Below are 18966 nucleotides of genomic sequence, written 5' to 3' on the forward strand. Positions count from 1 at the left end.
CTTGTTTAGGCATGGTTAATAATTTAGCAGGAGTACAGCACACATATCTCTTGGGAACTACTTGCAGTCGTTTAATACTGTGTGTAGTGTTCCTAAAAAGTGTGTGGAGTTTTTCTGCACGTTTTGTTCATCGGTTGTTTGTTTGCCCATGACACCCATTTCAATAAAGTGTTTGTGGGCCATACCAGGGATTGATGGAAATAAGACTCCTGATCCATAGCACTTTCAGGAATGAATCAAACTGCTATTCAATGGGAGTCTTATTTTCCATCATTGCATCCCCCCCCCCCCCCCCCCCCCTGGTCTGTGTGCGTGTGTCTCTCTCTCGCTCACCCTCGCCCTGCATTGCAATGTTCTCACAGAGGCCGGGATAGGGGGGTGGGTGGGTGTGTCTCTCTCTCTCTCTCTCTCTCTCTCTCTCTCTCTCTCTCTCTCTCTCTCTCTCCCTCGCTCAGTGTTCTCACAGAGGCCAGGCCGGGGTGGGTGTGTGTTTGTGTATGTCTCTCACCGTGTCCCTCTCCCTCGCTCAGTGTTCTCACAGAGGCCAGGTTTGGGTGTTTGTGGGTTTGTCTGTCTTTCTCACCCTCTCCCTCGCTCAGTGTTCTCACAGAGGCCAGGCCGGGGTGGGTGTGTGTTTGTGTATGTCTCTCACCCTGTCCCTCTCCCTCGCTCAGTGTTCTCACAGAGGCCAGGCCGGGGTGGAGCGAGCCCGCAGAGAGGCCCAGCTAGCAGCGCTGCAGTATGAGGAGGAGAGGCAGAGGACCAAGCAGATCCAGAGAGAGGCCGTCCTGCACTTTGTCAAGGTAGACCCACCTCCTCCCTCCTCTTCACTCCTGAATGACCTGGACTTCAAGGTACCCTCTCTCTCTCTCTCTCTCTCTCTCTCTCTCTCTCTCTCTCTCTCTCTCTCTCTCTCTCTCTCTCTCTCACATTCCTCAGCTGTACTGCATGTTGTCATGGTAATACACTTCTTCCTAGCCTCCATCCCTCCATCCACCCTGATAGCAATATAAAGATGCTGTTTAATGATTTTATATAATGGGGGATTCTGTTATTTCTCCCTGTCCCTCTCCCCCTTCTTACCCCTCAGTGGTCCATGCTTCACATATGTTCTCAGTCGTTAAGGCAATCCTTGTAACAAGGTCGAATCAAAACAATCTGTAGCTTAATTGTATTTGTCTTGTTGCAGCACAAAACGACACTGAGCCCCACAAAACAGAGCCCCACAGACAGTGAGGTAAGAATTGTCTGCACTTAGCTGTGTCCTTGTCTGTCTGTCTGTTTGTGTGTCTGCTGTGTTGATGGGTTCTGTAGATTGAAATGGAGAAGGCAGGCAGCCCCAGCACCGTCCTGCAACCCTCCTGCCAGAGTCTCTGGTGAGAAGAGCTCATTGACAAGCTTGATCTGAGACTCTTGTGAATGGGAGTGGAGAGCTCAGTGGTTAGTGCTGCACAGAGAATAAGGCATGCTCTCCCTCTCACTGGATCCCACCGAATCCTGCGCAAGTGGAAACTGACAGTCTGGTCTGGCATGGTGCTGGATGAAGTCCTCCTTTCTCTTGAGGCCACTGGAGTTGGGGGAACGTTGCACCCTGTGTCTGTGTCCTGACTTCACTCCCTCCCTCCCCCCCCCCCCCCCCCCCCCCCCCAGCGCCTTTTCCCCTCCAGACGTTCCCAGCACACAGACGACTCAGCACTCTTAGTGGTAAGAGCATTGCTGCACGGAGTGGACTAATCTGAAACCTAGACTGTAGATCCGGGCACCTAGCTCTCAATCAGTCACGCCTCGTAGACAATCGCTTCCAGCAGGAGCCTCTTTCTCTTCTGGCATTGCAGCTCAAACCGGGAGCTTCTCTATTAAGTCTTTGGCATTTGTCCAAAGAAAGCATTAATTAGAATAACTTTGTGAAGAGCTGAAACATATGAGAGACCTGTCTTCTGTAGAGGCTGCAATGTTTAGTATAGTTAAGAATGAGGGAGGAGCAGTGAATAGCAGACCTGTGTAATATTAAAATATATTATAGCAGAGACAAACAGTAAATATGTTATTTGTAATTTGCAAAACATAAAGGAGTAGATCCTAGCAGTGATTTATTAAAATCCCTCTTGTTGTGGGTTCCAGCCCTCTCTTCCCCGGTTTGTGCTCAGTGTGAGTGAGGACTGTGCACTCTGTCTTTCTCGCTTTGGTGTAGGGGTGTACAGTGTCTCACCTGTGTGATTTGCCTGCCTGTACTCTGTGTGTGTGTTCAGGACTCTGACTCTGCATGCCTCTGGTATCCCCTCCAAACAGATCAAGCCTCTCCAGCATTAGCAATCCTGGAGGGGCTGCCCTGCATGGAATTACAGGCCAATGTAGCGCTGCCACTGTAATGCTGGAGACGGGAGCCGTAGTTAGGAGCATGTACTGTTTGTGTTCTGCAGTGCAACAAGCAAAGTGCCAGCTGACAGAATAAACTGAGAGGGTGGCAGCTTGCACAAGAAGGGTTAAGAGGCTCTGATCAGATCGATCTCCATGTCTGACTGCATCTTACAGATCTGCCTCATTAACATTTTGTGTGTGAGCTGAACACTGTCTTAAATCAGTCCTGTAATGATTTGAAATGACTTGGCATGACTGAGAAAGAGCGAAACTTGGGCACAGTCCCAGGTCTCGCTGACCAAACCGACACCATCTACTATAGGGATATAAAAACAGGACTCCCACTGCATAGCATTGTGGCTGATCGAGCTGGTAGTAAAACCTGGAATGGGTGAATATGCTATGAAGTAAGAGTTTTATTTCCATCTCTGCACCACATAAAGGACAGATTTACATAAAATGGTTTTGCTAATGCTTTCAGAAATCAACCCTTTATTATTGAATGGCCTGGAGCTGGTTGATAAAGCCTTAAGTATTAAGTTTAAGTGTAACACTTAAGGATACATTTTCCCTGAACTAGGGTATTGACATCAGTGTGTTGAGCTGCTTTGTGCAACAGCCTTGACTCAAGGAACACTGAAGCTGTTTTATGCAGCGGGCCACTGGACAGTGTTGAGTATACTGTATCGGATAGCGGTGCTCTAAAGCATCCAAAAAAGCATAAAACGCAAGAACAGATGAACTAGTGTCAATCTGCCATTCACACAAAGTGGGAGCCCATCTCTTCCTGCCTTCTGCAGTTTCCAGCTGTCCCTTTCCATGCTTAACCAGTAACCAGTGTAATCTCCTGGATCTGCATGGAGGTTTTTTAAACTCTTTCTCTTTGTCTTCTTTTCTCTCTCCTCTCTGCTGACTCTTGACAGAATGGGTGTCAGCCCCTCATGGTGTTTGAAATAGACACTAACACCAATACCATTAAGAGGAGACCGGGAACTCACAAACAGGTGACTGAGGCACAGGGAGCACATTCCGCAAGCCCCGAGCACTGACACATTGCACACAGTCCAAGCACAGCTGGGGAGGCTATTGCAAAAACAACCTTGCATATAATTGATAGAGGCAGTAATATTCTTAAACCCGCATGGGATAGAGATGCATTCTTTTTTACGGGGTGGCACGCTTGGTTAATGGTATATCCGCAGCAGCAAACCAGCGTTGCTGTAGAAGGAATTGTGTGCGTTGCTACCACAGTAGTCAGACGTTTCCACTGTTTCCTTGTTAAGGCTAAATCACTGTAGCTGTAAATACAATCACTGAGTAATCTAATAGGAGAAGGAGCTGCAGGAAAAGCTACAGTCCTGTTACCATATAAACAGTGACATCCTCCAGTCCGGTCAGCCTTAGCAATAGACCTCTGACTTGGAGCAATAGGACCTGGAGGCATCCCCTGTCACTGCATGCACACCTCCTAGCTCTGAGGTGTAAAGGTGTAGCATTGTAGGCTTGGGTGTCTGCACTGTAAATCTGTGCCGAGCCCTGACACTCAATGGATTGCCACACATGTTAGGTTTTATACTTCGAAAACATTTTTTTTTTTTTATCATTCCATGAAGTAGCTGATTGATTAACTAACCAACCACTGTAGCTAACAACAAGTTTTTAGATTTCTCTCTTCTTCTGTGCCTCCAACACCCCTTCTTGCTCTCTCTTTCCTTGTTCCCTCTCACTCTGCCTGCTTGCGTTCCTGTCAGTCTCTCTCTGGGACTTCCCACGATGGTTGTGCCTCTCATGTCTCTCCTGCAGCAGCATTTACCTCCCCCTGCTGTCCACTCCAGGTATGGCACGCTGCTGCAACAGGTTTCCTTGTAATCAATGTGAAAAACTACAAACCACGGCATTGCTATGCAGGGTTGGAGTAGTCTACCTCCTTTATAATAACTACAAGGACCATAAGTCAGTTTACTGTACGGATAGCCATTCTAAAATCCTTTAATGACGGTACTGATATCTATGCGTGCGTAGGATATATATAAATATATACTGATGCACAAAAGAAATGCAACACTCGGGTCTGATGGATTTAATCAAAGATTTTAAACATAAATGTTAAACAAAATCACAGAAAATGTGAACCAAAATACAGATCAAAGAATCATGTTAAGTTTTCAGTATGAAACATGACACACTGTCAAAATGAAAATATTACTAATTTAGTATCGGGTATGACCTCCTTGAGCATTAACACAATCCTGGCAGCGTTGACGCACAGACCTGATCAGCCTCTGGATAGACTGCTGTGGGATGTCCCGTCACTCTTTCTGTGCAGCTGCAGCCAGTTGGTGAAGGTTGTCTCCTGTGGATGGCACTGGCAGATTGGTCCCACAGATGTTCTGTTGGACAGGTCAGGAGAAAAAGCTGGCCACGGCAAGACCGCGACAGTGGACTAGTGAAGAGACCCTCTGCCTTCCAGGATGTTGCCTGTGCCTCACAGAGCCGGTTTCTGATTAGACTAGTCTGCTGATTGTTGAGGCAGAACATCTCATTCTCCAGGCAACTTCTCTCTCGATAGCAACCTGACGATCTTCATTACTCAAGCAGAGCATGGTCGTATCTTTCGCTATTCTTGCTTTAATTAAAATCAAGTCTTTTCGAATGGCTATTTGTAGAGATTCTTAACTCATTTTGACAGTTTTAACTCAACTCAAATACCAAACACTGAGCACCTGGTTTTTTTATGAAATCACATGACTACAGCGCTCAGTACTTTGTTATCCCAAGGAACAATATTACTCAAACAATCAACAAACCTATCTGCTCACTGTTTAAAATGTAAATGAGCTATTGATGTAAAACTTGTTTTTACTAGCCTGTAGCATTTTCATTGTGCATCAGTGTGTGTGTGTGTGTGTGTGTGTATATATATATATATATATATATATATATAATTTTTTTTTTTATTGACAGCCAGGGGATATATTTAGTACTCAGTAATAATTTTGCCTTCCTCCGGCAGCAGAACAACGAGAGATCCCCACTTTCACCGAGTGCCTCTTTCCCCCAATCAGGTAAGAGTTCTCATGTTAGTGCAGCCCCATTCAAACACATGCGTTCCCAGTTCAAAGTGCTGTTTAAATTGTTTAAACACGATCGTGTTTCTTATTCCTGGATTGCATTGCTGGATAAAGAAAAGACAATCACGACAAATGCAGTATCTGACAAAGGAGTACATGTGATTACCAAATTGTGTTGTCTTAAATTGTGTAAAAGTAGTGTGGCTTGCAGAGCTGTTTGGTGAGGGGTCTTGGTTGATATGATGTGGTTTGGTGTGATTGCTCCGCTGGGCTGGCTCCCCTCTCCCTGCCCCTGCCCCTGCTCGTCTGGCCTGGATTGGATGGGATTAGATTTCAGATGCAGATCTCTGTACCCAGCCTGTCGCCGCTCCTGTGCTTATACCTGCCTGGAATATTGCATCTGATCATTTGCTTGCGCCCTTCTGCACCATTTCATCCCACTTTTATTTTATAACCCATTTGAAAACAATAAGAAAGACTCAACAGCTCTATTGACTTTGCTTACTCTTTAAGAGCAACATATTGATCCTGGGCTTCAGTAATCAATAAATCAATGACTACTAGACTTCTTTTTCTTTAATCAGTGCAGTGTATTACACATCCTGAAATTTGAAGGCAGGCAGCATGTGTATCATAATGTGCAACACCCATATTTGGTTAGTTAGCAAGTCCTCTATGCTGACTAGTTTCTTATTCTGTTTAAAATTAGTTTATTCATCTGTCCACTTGCTTCCTGTCTCGCCTGCAGCCCTCCAATCGCCTCCCTACCCTGGCCCTGCTTCCCCGCCCTCCTACCGAAGCCCCTCCCATCGCCCTGAGAGCTTCCTGTTCCGCGCTGCTCTGAGAGAGGAGGTTAAGAGAGGTAGGTGTGGAACCTGCAACCTCTGGTCTCTGACTGCCTGTGCTTTGCAGGGCTGCTGTGTGTGTGTGTGCAGGAAAGCGACTGTTCATTATCTGACTACACTGCTCCTTTTAGAAACTAGTTAGTCACAAAGGTGTAATATTAATGCAGAACTCTTGTTCCAAAGATCTTCTTTAAATCAATTTTTGTGCTGTTGTGCTGCTCGTTTGTGGAGCTCTATTCCAGTTGACATTAGGCAGGTCGAAACGCTGTATTATTATTATTATTTTTTTTTTAATATCACCAACGATTAACAAAACTAACAAAAGAGGGTCAAATCCCCAGGTTAATAAAAATCCGAGTCGGATAGGCTCATGGTGTACCGCTACCACACCGCGCTGTCCTCTGAAGCGTGTGCCGTCAGCCGCCCACTTCTTTACAAACTGTAGACTCACCATGCAGCCACCCAGAGCTGCAGTGTCGGAGGACAACGAGGCCCTGGGCAGCTTACAGGCAAGCCCACAGACGCCCCGTCCAGACAACAGGGGTCGCTGGTGCGTGGTGAGCCGAGGACACCCTGGCCGACCTCCCCCCCCCCCCCAACCCCCCCCCCCCCCCCCCCCCCCCCCCCCCCCTCGGGCAGCGCTCAGCCAATTAAGCGCCGCCCCCTGGGAGCTCCCATCCTCGGTCAGTAAAGGAATAGCCTGGACTCGAACCGGCGACGTCCAGACTATAGAGCTCATCCTGCACTCCACCAGAGCGCCTTCACTGGATGTGCCATTCTTTTTTTAAATGTGCTTTTATATAATTGGTTATAGCTGGAGTGTATTGTACACATGAGCTCTCTGAGATGTTATGGTGTGAAGAGCGCTATTTGAAAATGCATTTGGATTGTATTAAATAAGGTTGTATTGTTTTACGTTTTTTCAAAAATCTTAAGAGCACACAGTCAGAAATCTTAAGAGCACACAGGTTTTCAGCTTATAATAATAATAATAATAATAATAATAATACAAAAGCAGTGTAATAAAATCATAACCAGGTTTGTGTTTCTTGGAAACAAGATTACTCACAGTATGGAGCAGCACTGACCCCAACCCCTGACACAGCTCCTCTCGTTCGTCTAGCAGTGACCCCCACACTGTCCCCTACGTCCCCTGTGTCCCCTACGTCCCCTGTGTCTCCAGTGGGAGATTCTGAGGAGCCGAGGAGCCCGCAGAGCGATGGGGAGCTGGGAGAAGACTCCCCTCTCGCAGAGGAGCTACGCAAGGTAGGGGCACACAGCTGGGCTTGTATCTGGGGCGTGTTATTCCACACGAACCCCTCTGAGGCTCTTTCCCTGCCGTCCTCATTTTAAAAGCCTGTTTAAGTTTTGCAGTTACCCAGATTGACGGATACAGTCCTGACTTCTGCATTCTCTGTCCCTGCAGAATATCGAGTCCCGGTTGAAAGTGTCGTTGCCTAGCGACCTGGGGGCGGCCCTGACGGACGGAGTGGTGCTCTGCCACCTAGCCAATCACGTGCGGCCGCGGTCAGTGTCCAGCATCCACGTGCCGTCTCCCGCTGTGGTAAGCACTGAAACACCTCTGCCTGCCTGACAAATCAGACGTTCAAAAGATTCTGCGTCAGAACAGTGGATGTGATGCCAGGTGTAATGCTAGACGTGGGTACATGAGTTTTGTACTGCTTATGATAATTCTCAATACGTTAGGGAAATCACATGACCAAGTGAACTGAACCAGTGCTATATACACAAGCTTTACTATGAGCTGGTTTAGCCCCAATGTATAAGTAACAAGCACAGGTGTGCCTTGTTAAGCTCATAGTAAAACCAAGAATGGATCAAACTGCTATGCAATGAGTCTTATTCCGTCTCTGACACAGGCACTAATTTAGCTTCAGCTCGTATCTGTTGCGCTGCAGTCTGTAGATGTGACTCTTTGCTCTCCTGTTGCTGCAGCCTAAGCTGACGATGGCGAAGTGTCGACGAAACGTGGAGAACTTCCTGGAGGCGTGCCGCAGGCTGGGGGTGCCGCAGGTGAGAGACCAGACACAGGAATAAGTCTTTTCAATGGTTGCCTTGCACTTATGTCTACAAAGATCCCAATAATGGGGACTAAAGGGTTAAACTTGAACCAGCTGGTTTGGAAAACGTAACCTTGACTGAGTTACTGACAAATTCCTCTGTGTGAAGTGAAAATAATAACATTCTTCATAATAATAATAATAATAATAATAATAATAATAATAATAATAATAATCATCAATAATAATAATAATAATAATAATAATAATAATAATAATAACAACAACAAGCAATCAGAAAACTGATTCCAGCTTGATGTTTCAGTCTCGGCTGAGCAAAGCTCCATTCTCATTTAAAATGCAGTTTGGTCCTGCTCAGAAAGACTGCTGGACTCCTTTGTGCTCTGAAAGGTGCTGATGGATCTTGAGCAGCAGCCCCTTTCTCGTGGCTTTGAGCCGGCTGCTGCTCTCCTTCATAATAAATAACCAAGGCATGCCTCTGGCTCCGGGTGCAACTAACAAAGTCTTTCTCTCCTTTTCTTTTCCCTCCCCTCCTCATTCTCATTAACTCTCCCATGACCGTCTTTTATGCTCCCTAATCCCCCTTTTATTTTTATATATCTGTCTCGTATATTTTCTCCCTTTTTAAATATTTCCCCATGTCCTTGCCTCCATTGCCCTCCCATATGTTTCGTCCTCCCTCTGTTCTGTGTTCCACCCCTCCTCCTGCTCCCTGGTTCAGGAGAGCCTGTGTCCCGCGGGGGCTGTGCTGCAGGGTGACCCCCTCTGCCTGTACCGGACACTGGAAGCGCTGCTGTCTCTCAGGATCCCCCCTGCAGCCCCTGCCTCAGCGCCGCTGCTGGCCGGATTTGCTGTGTTTTACCTCACTGTGATGTGTCTGCTCTGCACGCTGTACTACCAGCTGTCTGTGCTCTTCTAGCTGTCTGACCCCTGTCCTTAGGGGAGAGGGACAAGCCACCAGCTGTGTCAGGAGATGAGACAGAAAGGTCGTTCAGCTGTACATTCCAGGGATAACATGTAACTTGAATAATAGCACAATGTAAAAATCAAATGTAAATACTATGAGAGTAGCGCCTTACAGGTGCAGCCCTTGCAGCCTCCACATTTTGGATGGGGGGGGGGGGGGTCATCTCAAATAAGCTTTTGGCGACTTTACTCAGATGCTGTTAAGTAGCACAAGAAACTGAATTGAATTAACAATGAAATTCAGGAAATGCCATTGCTTTCCAGCACCCTGTTCCCCTTCACTGAGACAGAGCAGCTGGTGGGTTGGTCACTCCCCTAAGCCCTGAGAGCAGGGCAGGTTGCTGTGGCTGGTGTCCGCTACAGTTAGTTTTGCTATGGACTGCCTAACCTTATGCATTCCTCGGAGTCTGGACAGTAAGCCTGTAACAAGCCTAGACTACTAACTGCCTGTGGCTTGAAGTGAAGTATCATCTGTAGCACTTTTGAGTTCCTGCTGTAGCCGATTCCTCAAGCAACCCGTGGGTTACACAGACGCCAGCTCGGGTCAGAGCAGAAGGCAACCTGAGCTTCCTTCTCAAGGGCTTGTGATGAATCCTCAACACAAAACATCCTCCAGACCTCCACTGTGAACAGCACTGATGGGGGGGAAACCAATCTGAACCATCTTTTCGTTTGTTCATGTTTCATACAGTGGGTTGAAAAATACACTGAAGTATTCTCAGAACTGTTCACGGGCCCGATGTGAACGCGAAAACATGATCCATACCAAAAGCCTTGCACTGCGGTGTTTGGAAACTACTGTATTGTTTCGTGTAGATCAGTAAGACTGGAATTCAGCCTATTGATTGTATAGCTTTCTATTGCAGTGTGAAGAAGAAAGAACACAAAATCCGTAACAGAAATGCCATGTTAGTAGTTACATCGGACGATGTCCTGTTTAATGAGATAATAACCATGGGAAAAAAAGAAAAAGCAGGGATTTCAGTATGAATCTGAAGAGGAGCGAGTGTGAATTGTGAAGGAGGGGAGAGTCTGTGTTTAAATGTGTGATTTACCATGTGTGCATGGGGTCAGTATTTTGCATAGCTTGGCAATCCCTGCAAGGATATTAAAGGCACAATCCAATGCAGGTTTTGTATCCCCTGATCCCGTGCATCCTGCTGAATCTCCTAGCTGCTCCTGACCCAGAGTGAAACAGCCTGTTCGGTAGCTGGCTCTTAAGATACCAGGTTTTGGTAATGACTGCTTTAATGATGAGAGATGAGAAATGACACAAGTGTATTATTTCCTCTTTGCAGTAAGTCTGCAGTGTGTTCGTATCGCTGTGATGCCTCAAAGCTGGTGCAGTGCTGTTATTGTTTAATGTTGTTCCAGTGCCTTTGTGTCCTTCCCTGGTGTTTACAGATGAAGTGACAGCGTGTTTGTTCAAACGGGGACACAGTATGATAAGAAGAGATCTGTTGCTCTGTGTGCGTGTGTATTACCCTCATGATGATATTGTTCCTTCTGTAATGAGCTTTATCAATAAATGCAACCTGTTTGTATCCATGCAGTAGGGGAGCGTGCAGGATCAGGGAGATGTTTGTTTCCTAGCCCCTGTTGAGTCATGACTGTTTGTTTTAGAAAGCATGTAGAGGCACCAGGTTGGTGTATCGGCTGAGCACAGAGTTCTTCGTATTTTCTCATGATGGACTGCCAGCTTGCGAGCGAGCGGAAATCTCTTTGGGCCCGTGCCTGTATGCAGGTGTAAAGCAGAGTGCTGAGCGCAGCTGTGTTTGAGCTGCGTTTTATAAAGTGTGCACCGAGATGGCTTTTCCTAAGGATTTCCTTCCTGGTGATTCTTTACCCATTAAAAAAATCTCAGCAGTTTCCATGTGGTGGTGTTGTGATTCCTGTTGGAAACATCTTTTACTGACTCCAGCTCTCCACCCACCCCAAAGTCACAGAGTTCATGGATTCTTCTTTAAACAACTTGCTATATATTCAGTCTTTCACTGGTTTTTATTCCATTTTATAAAAGTACACATTCAGTGTCTCCACCTGGGTGTGAGCTGTGAATGCAGACTGGTTTAAAAAAAAAAAAAAAGGCAAGTTAAATCCATCTTCCTTGGAGAAGACTGTGCACTATCATCTAGCTGGACAGGGATACCTCCAAGAAGCTTGGGTTTGCATTAGATTATTAACTTATTTGTCTTAATAAGTGTGGTCCACCTATTGGCACAGCACTGAGCTCCAGTCCTGCAGAACAGAGGTGCTTCTAAACCACTGTACCCCCTCCCCTCCCCTCCCTCTCTCCTGCTGTTTTTACTGAGCTTACATTTCTTTTATTTTTTTAGTTTATTCTCTCATTTCGTTTTCCTATCAAGATGTTAACCAAAAAGGTGTCCATTTACATGCGAGACAAAAACAATACAAATCTAAAACACACAAAGCAATAACTTAAAACCCATCAAAATGAGACAATGACCTCATTGGTCTGGAACGCAAAGTAAACTGGACACCAGGGTTAACAGGCTGTAGAATTTACACATTGTAGATGTATTTCATTTAGTTTTTATTATAATTTATCCATTCATTCAAATCCATTTTTTCTCCTCTTTTTTTATTGTTGTGTTTACCCCCCCCCCCCCCCCCTTATATTTGTGCACACCTGTCTGTGTGTCCCTGTCCCTGTTTGTGTCCGCCTCTCTCCAGGCCCAGCTGTGTCTGCCGCTGCACATCCTGGAGATGAAAGGTCTGGCTCAGGTGGCCGGGACGGTCCAAGCCCTGCTGGAACTGGCACCCCCCAAAAACCTGCAGCTCTCCTCGGTGTAAGATCCCCCAGCAGGAACCCCCCAGACCTCTCATCCTCCCCTCACACTCCCCTGCAGCCTCTGCTCATCACGGACCAGGACAACTCCTCCACAGTGGGACCCAGTGCAGGAGTGACCCTGCAGACCCCTGACCCCATCATTATTTCATCAGCAGCTTCCAGACCCACAGGGACAGCACAGAGAGGCTGTGCTCACCAGAGTGACTGCAGGAACCACTGTCTCTTCTCTTCTTTCACTCCTCTGTTCCTTTCTCCCACTTTTTCTTCTCCCTTCTCTTTATCACTGTCCCTTTTTCCTTTCTCCATACGTGTCTTTTATCCAGTTCATTTTATTACGGGGGTGGAAAAACCCTCCTTTCTTGTATGGGGTGGGGGGGTGTCTATACAGTGGTTAATAGTTTTTTCCAACATTGTTTCAGGGTTTGCATGGCACATAGAAACCAAACCTCACTGCGGTCACTGAAGTGTTGTTTTTTTAAAGCAGTTTACTTCATGTTGGTGAACATCAGCGTGATTCTGCTTGGCATAGAAGACGCTATTGCAATTGTTTTAGGGAGAAAATGGACGTTCAATCCTATTGCATTCCAGTGACAAACTTACTTTCTGACACTGAAAAGATTAGTATTTCTAAGCTTTTTAATGTATGCTGTACACAATAATTAAACAGAATACACACACACAGAGTGAAGACGGTTTAACTGGGATCATTATAAAAACCACAATCGCTGAACATTCAAGCATCAACAGTCCTGTTGCATTACATCAATAAATTGAAACAATACAGATTGCTGAAAGATTTTTAAAAAAAGTGGTGGAAATATACAAAGGAGATGAGGAGGACCAGTTTCTGAAACTCAGACTTGGCGTTTTTGGCACAAACCTGATGCAGTGTTGTTAAAATCTTCCCTGGCTTGTGTTTCTGTCCTGGGCTGTCTGGGCTGACAGATGATTCCAGTGGCAGTGCTTTGGTGTTTTGGGTTTTCCTGGTTTGTTCTGTCATGTGGACCACTGAAGGCTCAGCTGATCTCAGCTGTGTTATTAGTGTGCAGTTCAGTTTTCGCTGCTTGCTGTTTTATTCCTACAAGATTCAGCCTGTCCCTGTAATCAAGGAGTTCCTTGGTCAGCACACTTTGCAGTGCTTGACTGTGCGCAAGTGTTGCATGAACTTGGTGAATATTGACCATATCTCGCCAAAAAGAAACATGTATCATTTATTGGGGGTTACAGATTTGAAACAAGTTCACAATGAAATAGCTACACTATTTAACCAAATGCATGGCTGTGCAAGAGAGCTGTGAAGATGCACACGCTTCAGCTCTCCACCAGACACAGGCAATGTTTAAACACAATAATATTAGTAAGAAATGCTAATTCCAGGATATGCAAGTCTCAACAATTCATATATAGGAAAACACATGCATGCCTCTATCGAAAGAGGACCTAGTCTTCAGATGGTTTATTTTGAGGCTGCTTACGTAAAAGCTTATTAACATGTCAATAGTGTAGATCTCAATAACAGTAATAAACTTTCTTCATGTGATCTATGATAGTGTAGCGCTTGCTGTTCTAGCCATGCATGCTCTTGTCTCAGAGAATCCCACGCCATTCCTCTTTCAGTTGTGGCAGTCACTTCAGTGTCTGCTTAGTTTACAGGGAGAGAACTTGAAGGTGCTGGCTGGGATTCATTGCATTGTGACACAGCTTTACTGTTCAGCTGCACTTCAGCGGTTTTTATGCTTCAGCCAATTGCCTAAATACTTTTTATATACGTTTATATTTGTGTTGCCTTGCAATGTATGTACAAGAAGTAACCCTCTGTGACATTATAACAGTGGAAATGATTCTGATTATACAGTACAAGGCTGGAGCATAACCCCTATCTCTGAATTGAGAACCGCTGCATTCCGTGATCTTTCCCTGGAGTTCTTGAGCTCATCTGGGGCTATGTCCTGGTTTCTACACGGAGTAGTGACTGTTTAGGAAAATATTTCCCATTCTGAGTTTATTTTTCTGCCCCCCTTCAGGTTCTGTGCTGCAGAGGCAGAATTTTTCTGCCCCCCTTCTCATTCTGTGCTGCGGAAGCAGTATTTTGGTTTGAAGCCATAAACGCTCAACTTGCTGTCCAGAAACTCATGCTCCCAATTCACATGTCCCTTGAGTGTAAAGTTAAAGGAACAGTTATTGCTTTTTAACTGAAAGGCTTTTGTAAAGAAGCACCAACTAGACGTTCAGCGCTCTGCCAAGTCCTGGGGTATTCCCACAGGTGCTGTGTGGGGAGTTTCCCAAGCGGTTCATATCGGCCAGTAATGGTCATCTCACTTGGCATGTCTGCTGAAACTTAAAATGACAGGTTTTACATTTTTTTTATTTTGAAAACTTTACAGTTCTTCTGACATTGTTTTTGTAATTTCAACTCTGCTATATAGCCCCCTTCTGGACCAGGATCACATATATTTAATGACAGTCTATATACTGTAATGTACTTGACTTACCAGTGTATGTGCTTGTTAATTTATTCTATTTTTTCAAACACTAAAAGGTATAAAAATGCTGTAAAATCCTGGTCTTTGCGGGGTTTACTATGTCCTTGCTACATGTTTGCAGAGACGATTTCAGTGCAGTCCATGAAGATAAGGACTAGGAAGTGAAACTTCCTGTAGTGTCAGACTTCATACAGTAAACACTTACTGTATGTATTATTTTATTATTAGTACATGGATACCAAAAGGTTAGTGCAGTGCAAGTATCTGACACAGGAATTACCGGAGGACTGACAGGTTGAGAATGTGTACCTGGTGATTCTTAAAATACAGCAAATAATCCTTGACTGTTTCGAACTTGCTTTTTATTGATATGGGGCTTTGAAAAAGGAAGTTAAAGGTGTTTTTATTATTATTTTAAAGGTGTTTGTTTTCCTCCTGTGTAGATAAGATTTCATTGTTTTTTAACTGAATCCAAAGTATGGTAGAGTTCAAGCAAGCCCTTGTAATCATGTAATTAGCTCAGTTGCAGGGAGCTCCCCATGGCCTCTGTGTTACTGTACAGTATATAAATACATTCCGTACAATGAAAAGTATGTATTTCTTTTTAAATTGACCTGTTTTTTTATTTTTTGTTTTTGTTTGTTACTAAACAATATAGGGAAAACTGACCTGTCAATTTATTATTTGGTGTAATGTTAAAAATAAAGATGAATTTTTTCAAGTCTAATGTGGGTGTTTGTATCATGTGTGCAAACACATGTTGATTTGATAGATTGTGCCTATAGAAAGTCTACACCCCCTTGAACTCTTTTCACATTTTGTTGTGTCATTGCCTCAGATTTTCATGCATTTAAATGAGGATTTTTTTTTTTCACTTATCTACACACCATACCCCACACTGGGGAAAAAAGTTTTTATTGAAAAAAATTATATATTAAAAATACAAAACTGAAAGATCATAATTGGATAAGTCTCCACCCCCCTTTGGCAGCAATTACAGCTGTGAGTCTGTTGGGAAAGGCCTCTACCAACTTTGCACACCTAGATTTGGCAATATTTGACCTTCTTTACAAAACTGTTCAAGCTCTGTCAAGTTCCTTGGGGAGCATTGATGGGCAGCAATCTTCAAGTCATGCCACAAATTTTATATTGAATTCTATAGAATTAATAGATTGGCTCTGACTGGGCCACTCAAAGACACTTACCTTTCTCTTCCTTAGCTACTCCAGTGTAGCCGAATGGCCTGATCTAGGCAGGGTCTTGGTGGTGCCATACACCTTCCACTTCTTAATAATTGTCTTGACCGTGCTCCAGGAGATATTCAAGGACTTTAATATTTTTTTTATACCCATCCCCTGATCTTTGCCTTTCAACAATTTTGTCCCGGAGTTTTTTTGAAAGCTCCTTGGTGCTCATGGTTGAGTCTTTGCTTTGAAATGCACTACCCAGCAGAGGGAACCTACAGGAACTGCTGAATTTATCCTGAAATCATGTGAATCACTACAGTTTAATACAGGTGGAGGCCACCACTTGGTGTGTGATTTTGAAGGCGATTGGTTACACCTGAGCTAATTTAGGATTGCTATTACAAGGGGGTGGACACTTATCCAACCAAGCTATTTCAGTTTTTATTTTTTAGTTAATTTTCTACAAATTTCCCGAATATTTTTTTCACCTGGAAGTTGTGGGGTAGGATGTGTAGGTAAATGAAAAAAAAAACTATTTTAGATCCAGGCTATAAGGCAACAAAGGGAACATTTTGATAGGGGGTGTAGACTCCCCCCCCAAAAACTCCCTAAAACCCCACCTGCAAGCTACTAATAGATTTATAACCCTAATCATTTTCCACCCCCCTCAAGGGAAGCCTCTTTCAAGGCAGTGTCTTCCACAAAGCAGATGATGTAAGAAATCCAAGCAGTGCGTTTTTCATGACATCAGCTGAGCACCCCACAGGCCAACGAAATCCCCGCACTGAGATCAGACATGCTGCTAAATGCATGCCATCCAGTTTATAAAAAAAAAAACAAGCTGAAACATTAAATATGGTTTTAATACATTTTTTTTTTTAAAGTTCTAGGCAAACAGAATTGTCACTTTTTCTTCTTCTTGCCACCTCCCTTGCTCTTGCCCTTCTTCCCTTTGTTGCCAGCCTTGTAGGGGCCCAGGCACTTGTGCACCATGATGCCTCTCTACCAGGCCTGGATCTGGAAGGATACAGTGGGGTATCTTTAGCAGCGGGTACAGCAAGCGCCACCCAACATTTACATTACCAGGTGCCAACTGTAACACAGCGTTTTCTAATACAGTGATCAGTGGCAGCTGCGCAGAGCTCACCTTGGTGCAGGACTTGTACTCCAGCTCCTCCTGGCACCTGCGTTTCCTCTCATTCTCCTTCTCCATGCGGTCCTTCATCACTACCTGTTCACACTCCCTGTACTGAGAGGAAGCAGAGACATGTAGGCTTTTTTACTCCAGCCAATCTAAAAGTGAAGTGTGTTCCCAGAGTTTGGTGTAATTGCGTGCAGTGCAGTGGAGCTGATCTAGCTGCTGTTTTTTATTATGTATTTCTTTTGTAACATTCACCATGTACCAAGCAGACACAAACCTAGGGTTATCAAGTGCACAACGTCATCCGTGCTGAAGTAGGCAGAAAGCAGCAGCAGCACTGTATTACTACACTCTGTTATCCACAATTACAATGAAAGAATACGGTTTGATACTGCACAAGGGATGGAACAGGCAAGGTCAAGCCACCTGAATGTACAGGAATACAGAACCAATTTTTAGGACTACCCAAGTTACCCCAAATACGAAACGGCCTGGCAAAACCCCCATGCTAACACTGCGGTACCTTGCATTAGTTTCCCTGCAGCGATTATCACGGTCTGAACCTTGATCCCACCTGATTGGCGAGCTCTTGCAGGTGAGCCAGGTCGTTGGCCTTGGCTGTCTTGAGTATGGTGAGCTCATGCTGCTTGGCATCGATGTCTTTGTCGTACTTCTCCATCCAGAACTCCAGCTTCTCCTCCAGCTCCTGTGTGCAACCAAGAAAATGAAACCAGCCATCCCCATTGCAGTGACTGACTGCTGATTCCCTCTTACACGCCACGACAGGGATTCCCTATTCACAGCACACAGCATCACTTACAGTCTGGTGCTGTTTCAGAAAGTATTCAATTTCCAAGTGGCTCCGGGTCTCTTCATCCATTTTCTCTCTTAATTGCTGGTTAGTAATAATGAAAAAAGAAAATAAAATAATAATAATAATAATAATAATAATAATAATAATAATAATAAAAGAAGTTCAAAGTTGCTCTTGCTGTATTTCGACAGGGCCCACCATACCTGTATGTCCTCCAGGTGCTTGTGCTCGTGCTTCCCGCATATCTTCTGTCCCTGGGTCACCTGCAGCTCGCAGCTCTTCTTCATGTACTTCCCCTCTCTTAAGATCTCCCGCCGTGTCCCCTTGCTGCTCACCCTCTGGGGCGGGCTTCCTGACCAGAGACTGCGACTTGGAGGACATCAGCTCCTTGAACTTCCACTGCAGCAGCTTCTGGTGCTTCAGGATCCTCCCAATGTCATCACAAACAAGCTGATAGGAAAACAAAACCAACCATACAGAATCCATGGTAGTAAACTGCAGGAAAACGCCTAAACACTTTTCTATGATGCCACATTACAGCATTAATGTGGACTAGACCAGGTCTGGGCGACATTTACGTGTATACTGAAAATACTGATATTTTAAAATATTGCATAAAGAAAACTTTACACTTCACACATCCTGTTCTGTACAATACACCACAGCTGGGAGTTAGTACCGATTGAGAATCTGACCGGCCCTCGTAGGAGACTGGCATGATGTATCCCAGGATGGAGAGCTGGTCCACACAGCCCTCCAGGACAGTGGAGACCCGCAGGACATCCAGCGGGGGCAGGGGTACCATGGCAGCACTTGCTTTGCAGATCAGTCACACAGAACTGGGAGTCCACTGCAGTGCAGAGGCAACGGTATCACTAGCATGAATGAAGCACAAACTCAAAGTGCAAAACACTGCGCCAGAAACAAGTCTATACAATCTATTAAAGAAAAACTTTCTCCACACCCCGGACTTTACCAGTTTTGTCGAACAGCCTGCGCAGTTGAGAGGCTGTCACTATGGCAACCAACCACAGCAAGAAAATTCGTTATGTTTTAAACAAACATTAAAAACAAACCATATTGCGCTTTCGGGAGATATTAACAAGCAAACATATTTGACATTATTCAAACAGAACTCTTGTTTAAAAAGTCCCGGGTCTGTTCTGTTTCATACGTGCAGCAAGGTGTGCTTTAGTATTACTGTAGTAGAATAACACGGGTCAATAGATAGATTTATTGATACTAAA

The 18966-nt window shown here is 44.8% G+C and overlaps 2 protein-coding genes across 20 annotated transcripts in view; one reads left to right on the forward strand and one right to left on the reverse strand.

The window, feature by feature from the left end:
• LOC121326497 (DISP complex protein LRCH3-like) overlaps positions 1 to 15304 on the forward strand; it is a 32069-nt gene extending 16765 nt beyond the window's left edge. For 2 of the 19 annotated variants that reach the window (XM_041269780.1, XM_041269782.1), the window contains exons 12-22: positions 675 to 854; positions 1190 to 1237; positions 1651 to 1704; positions 3282 to 3362; positions 4110 to 4193; positions 5372 to 5423; positions 6178 to 6291; positions 7335 to 7540; positions 7701 to 7838; positions 8231 to 8308; positions 9038 to 11920. In XM_041269780.1, the coding sequence (XP_041125714.1) occupies positions 675 to 854; positions 1190 to 1237; positions 1651 to 1704; positions 3282 to 3362; positions 4110 to 4193; positions 5372 to 5423; positions 6178 to 6291; positions 7335 to 7540; positions 7701 to 7838; positions 8231 to 8308; positions 9038 to 9235 (1233 nt within the window). In that variant the 3' untranslated portion in view covers positions 9236 to 11920. Of the gene's footprint in view, positions 1 to 674; positions 855 to 1189; positions 1238 to 1650; positions 1705 to 3281; positions 3363 to 4109; positions 4194 to 5371; positions 5424 to 6177; positions 6292 to 7334; positions 7541 to 7700; positions 7839 to 8230; positions 8309 to 9037; positions 11922 to 11976 lie in introns of those variants that run through there. The other 17 variants (XM_041269787.1, XM_041269781.1, XM_041269784.1 and 14 more) reach the window with 17 other exon arrangements.
• Positions 15305 to 16672: 1368 nt separating this feature from the next.
• Positions 16673 to 18804, reverse strand: LOC121327095 (dynein regulatory complex protein 9-like). The gene is made up of 4 exons (XM_041270886.1): positions 17923 to 18804; positions 17726 to 17800; positions 16912 to 17611; positions 16673 to 16781 (listed from the first exon to the last, which is right to left on the reverse strand). The coding sequence occupies exons 1-3, from the start codon at positions 18004 to 18006 to the stop codon at positions 17456 to 17458; spliced, it is 315 nt and encodes a 104-aa protein (XP_041126820.1). The 5' UTR covers positions 18007 to 18804; the 3' UTR covers positions 16673 to 16781; positions 16912 to 17455.
• Between the last annotated feature and the right edge of the window lie 162 nt (positions 18805 to 18966).

This window comes from Polyodon spathula, chromosome 14, assembly GCF_017654505.1.
Source record: "Polyodon spathula isolate WHYD16114869_AA chromosome 14, ASM1765450v1, whole genome shotgun sequence".
NCBI classification, from domain to species: Eukaryota; Metazoa; Chordata; class Actinopteri; order Acipenseriformes; family Polyodontidae; genus Polyodon; species Polyodon spathula.

Bases quoted from the DNA above. Each gene is read 5' to 3' on its own strand.
- LOC121327095 (XM_041270886.1), bottom strand. From the start codon at position 18,006: ATGAAGAAGAGCTGCGAGCTGCAGGTGACCCAGGGACAGAAGATATGC. The intron at 17,801-17,922 runs GTATGGTGGGCC...ATTACTAACCAG, and splicing joins AGCACCTGGAGGACATACAG to CAATTAAGAGAGAAAATGGA. The intron at 17,612-17,725 runs GTAAGTGATGCT...GGTTGCACACAG, and splicing joins TTCTGAAACAGCACCAGACT to GAGCTGGAGGAGAAGCTGGA.